Source organism: Rhamphochromis sp. 'chilingali', assembly GCF_963969265.1.
Source record: "Rhamphochromis sp. 'chilingali' genome assembly, chromosome: 2".
In the NCBI taxonomy this organism is placed as follows: Eukaryota; Metazoa; Chordata; class Actinopteri; order Cichliformes; family Cichlidae; genus Rhamphochromis; species Rhamphochromis sp. 'chilingali'.
In genome coordinates, this window is record NC_137930.1 from 15,020,978 (window position 1) to 15,033,242 (window position 12,265).

The window sequence follows — 12,265 nt, forward strand, 5'->3', positions numbered from 1 at the left end:
TTGTTGTTGTTCATTTGTCCTTGTTTAATATCATACTTTTTAATTTTTCTACTGCATGGTACTGGTTTTCTTTCAATTTACAAAAGTCTACTTTACAAATAATGATTGTGATACAGAGGCTAAAACTGTGTCAATTTATTGCAGATGTATTTGATATAAAAACTGAATATACATTTTGTTGTTGTTTTTTTAAAAAGGCAGAAATTATTTAAACAGCAGAGTCATCTGACTGATTCGGTGTGCAGCCTCACACACTTTGTTCTGCACCTGTTTTTTGTTCTAAATGTCACCCTAGAAGAGCACCAAGTGTGTCTGTGGAAAGCTTTCATCAAACAGGCAACATTTAAAGGGCTTCAAGTACAAAGCCCTGTCATGTTCAACAGTGCAAATGTTTAATATCAAAGCAGTAAATGTTAAACTTTGACAAATGCCGCTGCTTCCGACTCTACAAAACAGTTGACAATTCACCCTGTAGATATTTTGTTACAGTGTGTGTGTGAGAGAACCAGCTCAAAGAAGCTTTATATCGCCCTTTCAGTTTTTTCCATTTCACTTAAGAGAGAGTTTCTAGCTGCTTGCAGGTCTGGGCTTGTCCACTTGCTCTATTGATCGGTTTTTTGAGTCATGTTGTGACGTAAACACAGCAAATTAAACATGCTGTGGCATTTCGCCTTGTCTCATCTTTGAAAAAGCAAATCTAAACAAGGTATTAATGCGTTCATATATTTTCTTGCCGTCATGACAACAAAAAAGACAGTTTCGACGTTTGAAATTTCAAAGGAAAGTTTTCAGGCTTTAAAGCAAAAAGGTTCTACAAAGGAATCATCCTGCTTACTGTTTTTGCTGACATCAAGCTCCCTGAGATTGATGAGGTTTGCGATCGCTGCTGGCAACACTGCCAGGTCGTTATCTGGCATGCTCAGTCGGTTGAGTAACTGGCAGTTAAACAGTTGCTTGTAGAATGAGGAGGGGGGGAAAAAAGAAATTATAAACACCATGTGGTTTAACATGTGGTTCACCTATACAGTCTCATGAGAAATGTACAAATGTCCCGACTTTTAATAAAGCTCAACTGTATCCCTCAAAGACTCCTAGCAACAAAGATGTACAAACACTGAAGGTTTCTATACATCACAATGCATGCCTTACTTTAGGCAGCTCCTCGATCTGGTTGGCATCGAGGTAGAGTTCTTGCAGGGTCTTCTCGAAGTTAAAGATCTCCTTAGGAACAGTCTCCAGGCTGCAGTGGGAGTAGTCCAGCGATGTTACGATCTCCTCCTCGCCCCGCAAGCAGCGGCATGGTACCAGACGAACAAACAGGCTCCGCTTGGACATCCTGAGGCACTATGGAGGGAAAATGGAGAGATATGAAGAAGGAGACTAGGACGATAAGGAGGCAGACTGGTGACTAGTGCTACTTTCACATTTCACTTCCTGTGTAACACAAGGATGTTGACATTTGATCAACTTTAATGAAATGGAAATGATTAAAATCGCACATTTAATTTGAATAAGTATGACAACAAAAAAGCAGCATCAGCCTGTAGAGTAACAATCAAGACTTAACTAGATTAGAAAAATGGATGTGAAACAACGGTCATGTTTAGCTTCTGGTGCGACTTCCACAAATCACTCAGATCATCATAAAAGGGAAAATTCAACATTTGTCAACCTTTGCTCTCACATTTAAATCCAATATGACTATTAGTCATTATTGTTTCTCACAGTTTCTAATAAAGCACAGAAGTAGGAGGAAGTAGTACCCATTTGATTTACAATTCTGTTTCTTTCAATAGCCACGGGGCTGCCGGCTATGTTTACTTTTGGTCGTCTTACTTTAGTCTGCGATATCGGATAAATTTAACCTCCCCGGAAAGCTGTAGGAGGCTGTCTCTTGCTAGTCTGTAAATCTCATCTCCACATCTGAGGAGGAGGGTAAAACTGTCACAATGGACAAGGCAAACAAACACTGGAATTTAAATGGAAATACTTGTTACTAGAGAATTACACTTAAAAATAATAATGCAGCCCAAAATCTGTCCCAAAGCACAGTACACTGTCTGGTGTGTAACGGCTCTCCAGGCACTTTTGCAGACGGACCTCTCAAAGCAGTTGGCAAGCTGCATCATGCACACTCAATACTATTATTTCTTCCAAGGGAATGGGCTGCCAGTTTTTTCCTCAAATTTGCATACACTGCACATAATCACTGCCAGTCACACAGATTTTTACTGAACAAAAATAACTTTTATTTTAGGTCTTCAGTAAATATCCTGGAAAAGACGGACTCTTTCTGTTTACCATTTGGGAAAAGCCAATTTTCACATCTAACTTTCCATAAATATGCCAAATGTGATGCTGTTCAATGAAGTGGAGGATATAAATTCAAAAAGTAAGCCATGAGTCAGCCATTATTTTGGAAATCCTTGTCCTTGACTGGTTTCATGCAAAGCTCTCTACACCAAAATAAACTGATATCGATAAGACAGAAAATCTTTTCTGCTCTCAATGTGGATGAACAGATTAAAAGGTGGATAGGAGGGGTGTTGTTAAGCACTGCTGGAAATTAAATGCATGTTTTCTATAGATCAAATCTACACAATTTTTCATCAAAGTGCAGTACACACTATTGAATGTGACTTTGGTCAACAGGGGCTTTGTTTGGACCATGCAGAGACTGCGACTTTCCCTCCCCCTTAATCTTAATCTGAGTATTGTCATAGAAAATCATCTCAGAATACTTCATCCGCTCTGTATCTTGTCTGGCTGACAGAGCCGCCGAAGTGTGGTAGACTTTAAATTTTCGTTGCATGCTTTATGTGGGTGAGAGCAAGTATTTCCGTTAGACTTTGCTACAAACAGCAACAGCATACTTATTTTAGGGGTGATATTGGGCCAATAAAAAGTAAAACACAGACCTCTTTTTCTAGAGAGTGCAAAGTAGTAGAGACGGCAGTATGATCTACTTGTTTGCCACAGCTTTTGTGACAATTCAGTCCACAATTGTCCCAAATGCAGAACCAGTCAGCTATTCTTCCATTTCCCACTCATTAATAATGGCTGCATGTATGCACTCACCCACACTCACATGAAGTATGCACATGTAAAAGGCTGTCAGCCTCCCACACAATCTTCTCTATGGAAGAGGCCAGCTCATGTATAAGTACTTAGAGTAATCTGGGCCATCAGCAGAGGAGACGACAGAGGGCCTGCCTCCATTCAACCCAAGCAAGAAGAAATAAACACATGTATGATGCATGCTATTAAGAGTGGTCAGAGAGGGAGGAGGGAATGCAGCATGAATTAACAGAGAAGGTGTAGTAATTATGAGTTAATGTAAGGTATGCAAAAAACAAACAAAAAGGTCAGGCAATCAGTGAGACTTTTTACTTAATACCGGTATTTACAGTATTTGAATTTATGACAACATACCTGAAAAACTTTGTTTTGTATCTTAAACAAAACCTTTTTTTTTTTTAATGGATCCTGAGTGTTAGTCATCAGAGCCGAAGAGCTGTACTGCCACGTAAAAACAGTTTTTTTTAATAACACTATTATTCAAGGTGGTGCGCTGCTTCGATGTGAAGACGAACAGAAATGGACAAGATATGCTGCACTGCAGGGCTGGCTGGCCCAAAGAGTAATCTGGAAAGCAGCACACTAATGAGAACCGTACTGTCTACAACAGATCGGTTTATCCACTGACCTACATGTTACGGGACAGATGACTGACCACACTCACCCAACTTCAGTCGATCAGGAGCTTTTGACTTAACTAAGAAAATTCAAGACATGCAACGGAGATTTCCAGACATGTTAAGCTCTTGACTGACTGACATTTTCTTTCTTAGCCTACTTATTTCGGCAAAGTATTTACTTGAACCATCGTGCTAGTAAGTGCTTAGGCTGATGGGACGGAAAAGGTTAAAAAGTAAAAAAAAAAAAACAACACTAGCTATATTTATTCATAGATTTTCAAACTGTGTGGGTGTGTGTGAATAGTCAGCATGTGACTTTGCAGGCACACTTTCTGTGTAACAGTAAATGAAACAATCTAGAGGGCAAGCCAGTCACAGAATCCCACTTAGTTCTCCCACTCAGAGCCAAAAAAAAAAAAAAAAAACACTTCCCTGTCACAACCCTTTCCCTGCAACTTAAGTGCCTCCCGGGTCAGTGGTGTTGCTATAGATACTACAGTGAATTGTAGAAGCAGCTCTCAGACATAAAAAGTCATTCACAAAACACACAGCTGAACTCACTTATTAACTGCGTATGTGGAACGCGTCTCACTAATAAAATACAGAAACGGCTGTACAGAAAGAGGTCTATGCAAGAGAACTGTACAATGAAACTGTGAAAATGGCACATTTTCAGTTTTTACCATCCATTTCATGCCAGAAATATCTGTGTGAATTCTGTAAAAGGTCACCAAGGTCTTCCACTGTGGCCAACAAGTATTCAATGGCCAACTTCTAGTTTATCCAGTAGTAGCAGTAGTTTGCTTTAGTGACTAATAAGTCCCAATTGAAAATAATTGGGGTAATTGCCCATCAAATGCTTTCCGCAGAAAAGATTTATACTCTCTGAGGTAACCAGCAGTTAAGCTCAAATATAGTACCCACACTGTAGTAACTTGTGCTCCGTCTGTCTTTGTTTTGGTGACTAACTTTTCTCACCTCCATGGCATGCTCTGTTCATTTCTTGTCCTCTGTCAAATTAGCATCTCTACCCATTTTACAAACTGAGCAGCTCACTTCAAACTTTGAGGCACAGCTACATTATGTGCCAGTCAGCCCAAAAGCTGTCTTTGAATCGTTGCTTAAGGATCGTGAGCATTAATGTAATCCTTAACTTCATTTCAATATTAACACTGTAGTGTTGAAAATGAAACTGCAAAACATCTGATGAGTTTATTCTGAAATTCAGACTGTTCCTGTTGTGACATAAAGTCTATTCTGCAAAACACTGCCAGAAAGCTGAACGTCACCCAACTGTATGTACGGAAATACGGTTCTCACAGAAATACGTAACTAGCTTTAACAGGAATAAAAAGAGAAATAGGCTGACAAGTACATCACACTCTAAGATTGGGAAACAGAGGCTTCACAGCTCAGCTAGTACACAGTATGGGATGAAATCTTCATTCTTTTCACACAGAAACAACAAGAACACTCTCACAAGTTTTCTAAGAAAAATGATTTGATGATGGACATTTTGAAATCATTATCATAACCAAAGATGCTGATGCTCAAGACTCAATGAGTCATCTTCACTACTTTGTTACTCAGAAAGCCTCACTCAGTACGCGTCTATGGAAAACAACCTAGGGCCAATCACGGAAGCTCCACTCCTGCCACGCCTACAGGAACACAAACACAATGGCAGCTGAAACGGAGGTTGTGCACCTGCACTTAGATATTCTATTGAAAACATAATTAGAAAATAAAGCATTTATGATTTATAATTCACGTACTAACTTTCAACTTTCACTCGGACCAATTCTCATCATTTTATATTTTTCCAAAAAGGTTTTTCTTTCTTTTCATTTAAGTGAAGCAATGCTTTTTGAGCTTTTAAAGCCCTTAGTCATTGTTTGAGTTTCTAGAGAAATTAAACAACAATAGGAAATCAAATTAATTGTAAGCACATCAACTCTCAAAATAGACACAGAAGGTATTGTTGATGCACCTTCGTGTGCATTTGTAAGTATCGTGGGTTAAATTGAAGTGCAAGTATAGTGTTTGACGGCAGCAAACGGCTTGTGTTATTTATAGTACATGTCTGGTTGATATGGCAGAATGTGATTAGTATGGGGTAGCTCTTGCCTTATGAAAGGAGCTTTTGATCCAGATTGCAGGGAACTGTTACATGATTTCTGAGCCACAGCTGAAATTTTACATTAGAGATTATGACGACAGAAACAATACAGCAGCGAGGAAAAGAGGCACATAATGACCCGCAGACCCCATGGGATACATTTGAACTGCTTCTCACTGTGATGGAAAAGGAAAGGGAAAAAGTAACTTCCTTAATTTGGGGAGGAGTGCTAGTCATTTATAGATGTGTTTCTAAAATGCCACTTTAACTCCTTTTAAAACTGAATCTTATTCTTTACCATTCGATTTGTCAGTGGAAAAACAAAGTGCAGAACGCAAGTTGCGAGATTTACACAATGCTTATTTTCCCAAATGTCAAGTTGCACAACCTTTAAAAGAACTACAATCCTTGTATATTTCAACATGAACAAGCACATACTAGCATGAGACAAATTGTGGTGAAATTCAACTTCAGTATTCAAACCACACTTAAAACATTTCTACATCTGTAGACTAAATGCAGACTACTCGGATTTGTAGTCATGATCTCATGCTTGTATAAATATAGACACATAAACAAGATGATCACTAATATTGATATTTACAACACCATCAAAGAAAAATTTTTAGTTCACAATTTTTGCAAAATACGGTGAAACTTGATCTAAGATCTAGCAAGACTCCTTTCAATTTTAATTCTGTAAACCCCAAACCTCTGTTAGCTGTAAATTTGAAATTACAATGAACTTATATTATGAAGTACAGCTGAGATTAAAGTTGGTACGGTAAAACTGTGTTCTTTACTGAAGAAACACCACAATAAAATCCCCCGAGATTTCCTTTCCTCAGGCCACCTCATTAACAACATTACATTTAAATCCAGCAGGCACAACAGGAGAAGTGTTGCTTGTCAATAATGCAGATAGATGTTGAGTTAAGATAGGGGTGTCAAACTCAAATACACAGTGGGCCAAAATTCAAAACTGGAACAAAGTCGCAGGCTAACGTTAATATTTATTGAAAAAAAATCTTCCTCTAGATATAAGAATGAATCTTTTCTTATGGACTCAAACAAGTTTTGCTGAAAAACTGAATATGGAACAAGCAAAGCTTAATACTAAACAATATATATATTAGCTGTATAATACCAGTAGGCCAGCTCTAATAGTAATTTGGTATGGCTTCGCGGGCCAAATGTAATTAGGCTGCGGGCCAAATTTGGCCCGCGGGCCAGAGTTTGACACCTATGAGTTAAGACAACAAAAATCAAGCTGCTGACTAAGACACACAGTCAAGTTTTTCTACCCCACATATTCTTAATCCAAGAAAAAGTGTACTTTTTTTCCCCCAAATCACAAAACAACAACAGACTAGAAATACAGCTGAGACAGGTAGAAAGGTAAGCCTGTTGTCAGTATCTGTAGCAGCTAAGTGGAACCTGAACTTCCAGTTTTGCTCCCTCTTTGCTTTTGGTTCTCACCAGCGATCTTAGGTCTCAGTGGTCTTGCGTGACAACTGAAAACAAAACCGTGATTGTTTTCTTTGAATTTCTGGTGAAATGAGGCAGTGCAACCTGATCTCCAACAAAGAGCTTTTACAACATCTTCCCAATTTTCTCCTCTAAACAGATTGGCTCTGACAGAATACACTCATACTAACGAGAAGCATATCAATCTCAACACTTGCATGCGCCCAACAAAAACTCCTCAAAATTAGAATACTGGAAGGCTTTGGAAATGTAACAGTCCATTATCACTGCTAAACATGCTGAAGCTCTAGAAGGAAAACACTCAATGGGAACACTTAGCTGTGAATCAGCTGTTAAACAACGTGCTTATAGTAAACGACACAAAACTGCTCAAGAAAACTAAAGAATTTAAATATATGTAATGACTGCAGTGGACAAAAATCTGCACAAACTCAGGCCATTATTTGCTTCAACCATCCCAACAATTTGCACTATTGACTAACAACACACTGTTTAAATATGCAATCCTCCCACATGCTATGTTACACAGCTATATGCCTCCACCCCAGCTAAGTCCACTAGGATATTTACTCAGAAAGCATTTAAGTTGATTTTAATGGGTGTCATTCTGGGATGGCAAATCCCTTCAAGTTTCATCCTCATTTAGTGCCCCGTGTGTCGATTTAAGTTTATTTATTTTATTTTTTTAAATGACACATACACGCACGCAAAAAAATACTTTAAATATACAAATGGAGATGTACTTGAGGTAGTCTTATTTTCAACTCATTTATTCAGACACTGAGAACTAAAGAGATGGCGGGATCTCCAGAAGAATGATGACAATCAGGGAAAAGGTAACTCGCGTCCAAAGATGGTGTCTTCTCTGCCTTACACAGGGGAGAAGCATGTTCAGAAACTTGCCTTCTGTGTAAGCTACTAACAATCTGTCCTACAATTTGCTTTTTTTCACTTTAAATGTTAGAATGTCAAGTAGTGTGTCTCAATTCCTCCCTCATTTCATTATATTTTGCTTGGAAAATTGAAAACGGTGCAGTGACTTTTTGAAATGTGCTTTCATACATTAGAATACAATATCTAAGGCGAAAACAATTCTAACAATGTTGTTTGGTATGACCACCTTTGTTTAACTCTTTCCTGTCATTTCTTTAGTAGTCTTCAGGAATAGTCCTCCAGTGTCCAAAGCTTCTCTCAGATGTGAGCTGGGTTTTGTTCTGTTCAGATTATCCCACGTTGCTTTAATACAGTTGATGTTTGGGCTCTTGGGAGGCCAATCCATGACTAAAAAAAGTGTTTGATTGTGTGTTTTTAGGCCCAGGTATGGTTTCACTGCATTAGCAGGTTGTTTGACATATCATCATCATGATTATTGCGCTTCCAAGTCTTTAAAAATTTATAACAATACACAAAATGTATGAAGATGTTTTAGAATTAAACAATGACAAGTCCTAAAATCTTATTGCCCCTGAGAAGATATTCAGTGTAGTTTAGTATGAAGCCGTTGTGTAGAAAGTAATACAATTTGTTGCCAACGGAGTGTAAAAGTGATCAAATAAATACAGCAAATCCCAGACTTCTTGAAGTTGTGTGCATGGTGTTTTTGCCAGACAACTTTGTTGTTTACCCTCCCATTTTTTCTGGGACACTCATCAGGTGATGTCATACAGTCTTAAGATATGGCTTAACTGTGCAACTGAAAGAACTGGAAGGCGTGGCATCAGTTAGGTGTGGGCACATGAAGAACACAAGAGTTATAAATAAATGAATGAAAGGAGACGGTATGACCGGAATTTGAAAATGTGTTTTCATATATAAGCTGAGATCTTTAAGGAGATTAAAAGACAACAAATGAGAAAATGGACACTCTTTTACACCATCTCTCCTTTAAAAGTGTCCTCTACAGAGGACTGTAATTCTGCTCTGACCGAGTACAAGATGAAACATGATGTGGCCATGTATCAGCAAATCAACAACAACCCCGGATAGAGCATCTGAATGATAAGCAATAGTAATTGAGTAGCTAACATCACAAGTCTTTTTTTTCTTTTTAAATGTGTATTTTCGTTTGTTTCTTCATGTTGTTGTAGCTGTATTATTTTAACAAGTTCAAAATATGGACATGTTACATTACAATCTAACAATTCTTGAGTTAATTATGCAAGTTGCAAAATCAGAACAAAAGCCACAACCTTTTAAGAACTACCTTGTTGTGTCTTTGGAAGCCACTTCCTGGCAACATAAAGACTGACAACATTTCTGCTGAGATGTGCAACAACGTGGGTATCCTGTGAGATGGGTTCACCACAGTCGTTAATTGACGTCAGGTTTCTATTTCACCGTATACGCAATACCAGCCCACGGAGTGCAAGATTTCCTAGTGAGCGCCATTTGCAAAAGTTCTACAGCAGACTTGTCTAATACAATAAGTAAACTAAAACTACAAAGTGTTTTAACTGCAGCTAACTGTTACTGTTAAAATGAGAACAAAGACTATTTCTGAGTCACATCTGTATACTAGTACACAAATGTAATAAAGTAAAAAAAAAATAGTTAAATACAGCTTATTCTTAAGCATCACCTGCATGACATTCCATCTAATTGCTTGTAATTGTTATTTTTTTAACATATTATTTTTGTATCCCCACTTATTACTTGATACCCCATTTCTACAATACACATAATGTCTGAGAGGTCTAACCCCAAGCAAAGAAACCAGAATGAGAAGAAGCACTTTCTAGATCATCTCTCCTTTTAATGTTTGCTCTACTGGAGCCTATAACTCTGTTAAAAACAATTACAGGATCATTTATGATGTGGCTGTGTCACAAATCAGCAAAAACTACTCAATTTTAAGACCAGAATGAGATTAGCAAAGAGCTGCAAGATAAAAACGTCCACCGCTGACCTGCTTAAAGGTTTTGCCTAGATGGCTGCATAAATGTAATACAATCCAAACTGGACAACAGAGGTAATTCTTTCCTGTGCACAGCATGTGAAAACTCTTACAAAGATCAATGCATTTGCATGTGAAGATAATCCTTATGGTTATAAATAGCTGCCTGCTCCAACATCCTGTCTGCCGGTAAGTATTTAATTAAATATGATATCCAGCTAAATATGAACCTTTGAGATCCTTTGCACAGAGGAAATACTGATACAAACTCTCTTGACAACAACAACAAAAAAAACAAACCTATGCATGTTCGTCTTTTTCTTCATGCAAAATACACTTAACGCAAGTCAAATGTACATTTTAAAAATTGGAATTTCTTTTATGTATATTGGATTGGCTTAAGTACCATTTTTCTGTAGAACAGCATGTGACACACAAGAACAGACATCAACAGCAGGAGACACACGGCGCTCTGGCCCAACGTATTGGGCTTTTTATGCCAACTATCTATTGTACTCAAAGATAAATCTCACATGACACTCTGAATACATACGGCTACCTTTTTCTCTACACTAGCTTATCTGGTTTACAATGAGGTACAGGCAGATGCTTAGAGTTAGCATGTTGACTGAACAAGGAGTTCAAGTGCTATGGGACCAACATTGGCTTGTGCTCAACTCATGAAAAGCAGGAGGGCTATCTGCTCATATACTAGGCAGCTGTGAATTAGTGAATTATTATTCTTTAATGCAGTGATAACAATCACAGTAACTGAGAACATCTATGGCATTTTTTTTTAAAACAACTTAGTGAAAAATGGTACTTCCACAGTAAATACAGATACATGGCTAAGGCAAGGTAAGTATCCACTATAGTCACTTCTTTGTTTGTATTTAGCCATGTGAGAGGGAGGGGAAAAAAGGGGAGGGTGATACAGTCTGCCAAGTCTCAATAACCAGGTCAGACACATTCAGGTCAGAGCCATGTATTCATGTAGACAACTGCCGCATTTTCCTTCTGCAAAGCATGGAAGTGGATAACATTCCCCTTTGTCTTTTTAAAAGTCAAAAAGTCTGATCATTAAATGCCATTAAAAACAAAACCCCCCCCAAAAAAACAAAACCCCCCCCCCCCCAAAAAACAGAAACCCAGTAAACTATGAAACTGAGGATAGACTAAAATGAAACATACATGCTTCCCCTACTCTCATTAGCTCAGCTTAACCTTGTGCAAAGCACTGTTATCAGTTTATCTTGTACAGAAGAAAAAGAAAATAGCTCATTTCCCCCTTGAAAAAAAACAAACAACTATGAGATCATGTATAAAGGTGAGATTGCAAAATACAGAATATCAAAGTTACTAGAACAGACTAGCTGTAGACTTCCTTTTCAAACATTTCTACCTACAATATAAAAACCACAACAGACCAAGCTGTTGAAACACACTGTCAAGCAGAAGCCTGGCGTTTTGCATCTAGTTGATTTATCTTGCAAATCCAGTACTGTACAGGATCCTGCAGACAAATTTGATGGTCTAAAAGTGGCCTCAAAGAAAACAGCACAACTAAGCAGATGCTCTACAAGATATTTGCTGAAGGACAAATGCAACTGTAGTTCACCATTTACAGCTGTTCTTTCTATAAGAAACTCAAATTTAAGTGAATTTTGCCAAACAAGTTGAATTCACAGAAGAATGGTACTTCTACTTTGTTCACATCATATTTCAAATAAACACATTTGTAAGTGAAAAGATAATGCCAAAGAAGCTGTACATCAAAATATAGATTATAAAAAAATTATATAATGTTAAAAGTTGTCAATCAATGCCTATATAATTTCTTCAAAATATGTTATACTCCTTAAGGTGTTATCATACACAGTGAAAGAACTTAGTAGATGTGCCTTTAAAAGCAGTAAGCAGCCGTTTCTAATTCGTTACTGAACAATAGTTTCAGTCCTCAGCAAACTTTGACATACCATGCATTTATCACAGTGCTGAAAGGCTGCTTAAACAGTAGCTCCATCATCATTATGCAGCTCTACATCAATAGCCTTCTGTCCCTTGTAA

At 37.8% G+C, this 12,265-nt stretch overlaps 1 protein-coding gene across 3 annotated transcripts in view; it reads right to left on the minus strand.

Moving 5' to 3' along the window:
* Positions 1 to 12,265, minus strand: part of erbin (erbb2 interacting protein) — a 49,248-nt gene that overhangs the window by 23,654 nt on the left and 13,329 nt on the right. For all 3 annotated transcript variants that reach the window (XM_080869640.1, XM_080869639.1, XM_080869641.1), the window contains exons 2-3: positions 1,150 to 1,344; positions 836 to 953 (exon numbers count right to left, since the gene is read on the minus strand). In XM_080869640.1, the coding sequence (XP_080725766.1) occupies positions 836 to 953; positions 1,150 to 1,335 (304 nt within the window). In that variant the 5' untranslated portion in view covers positions 1,336 to 1,344. The remainder of the gene's footprint in view (positions 1 to 835; positions 954 to 1,149; positions 1,345 to 12,265) is intronic.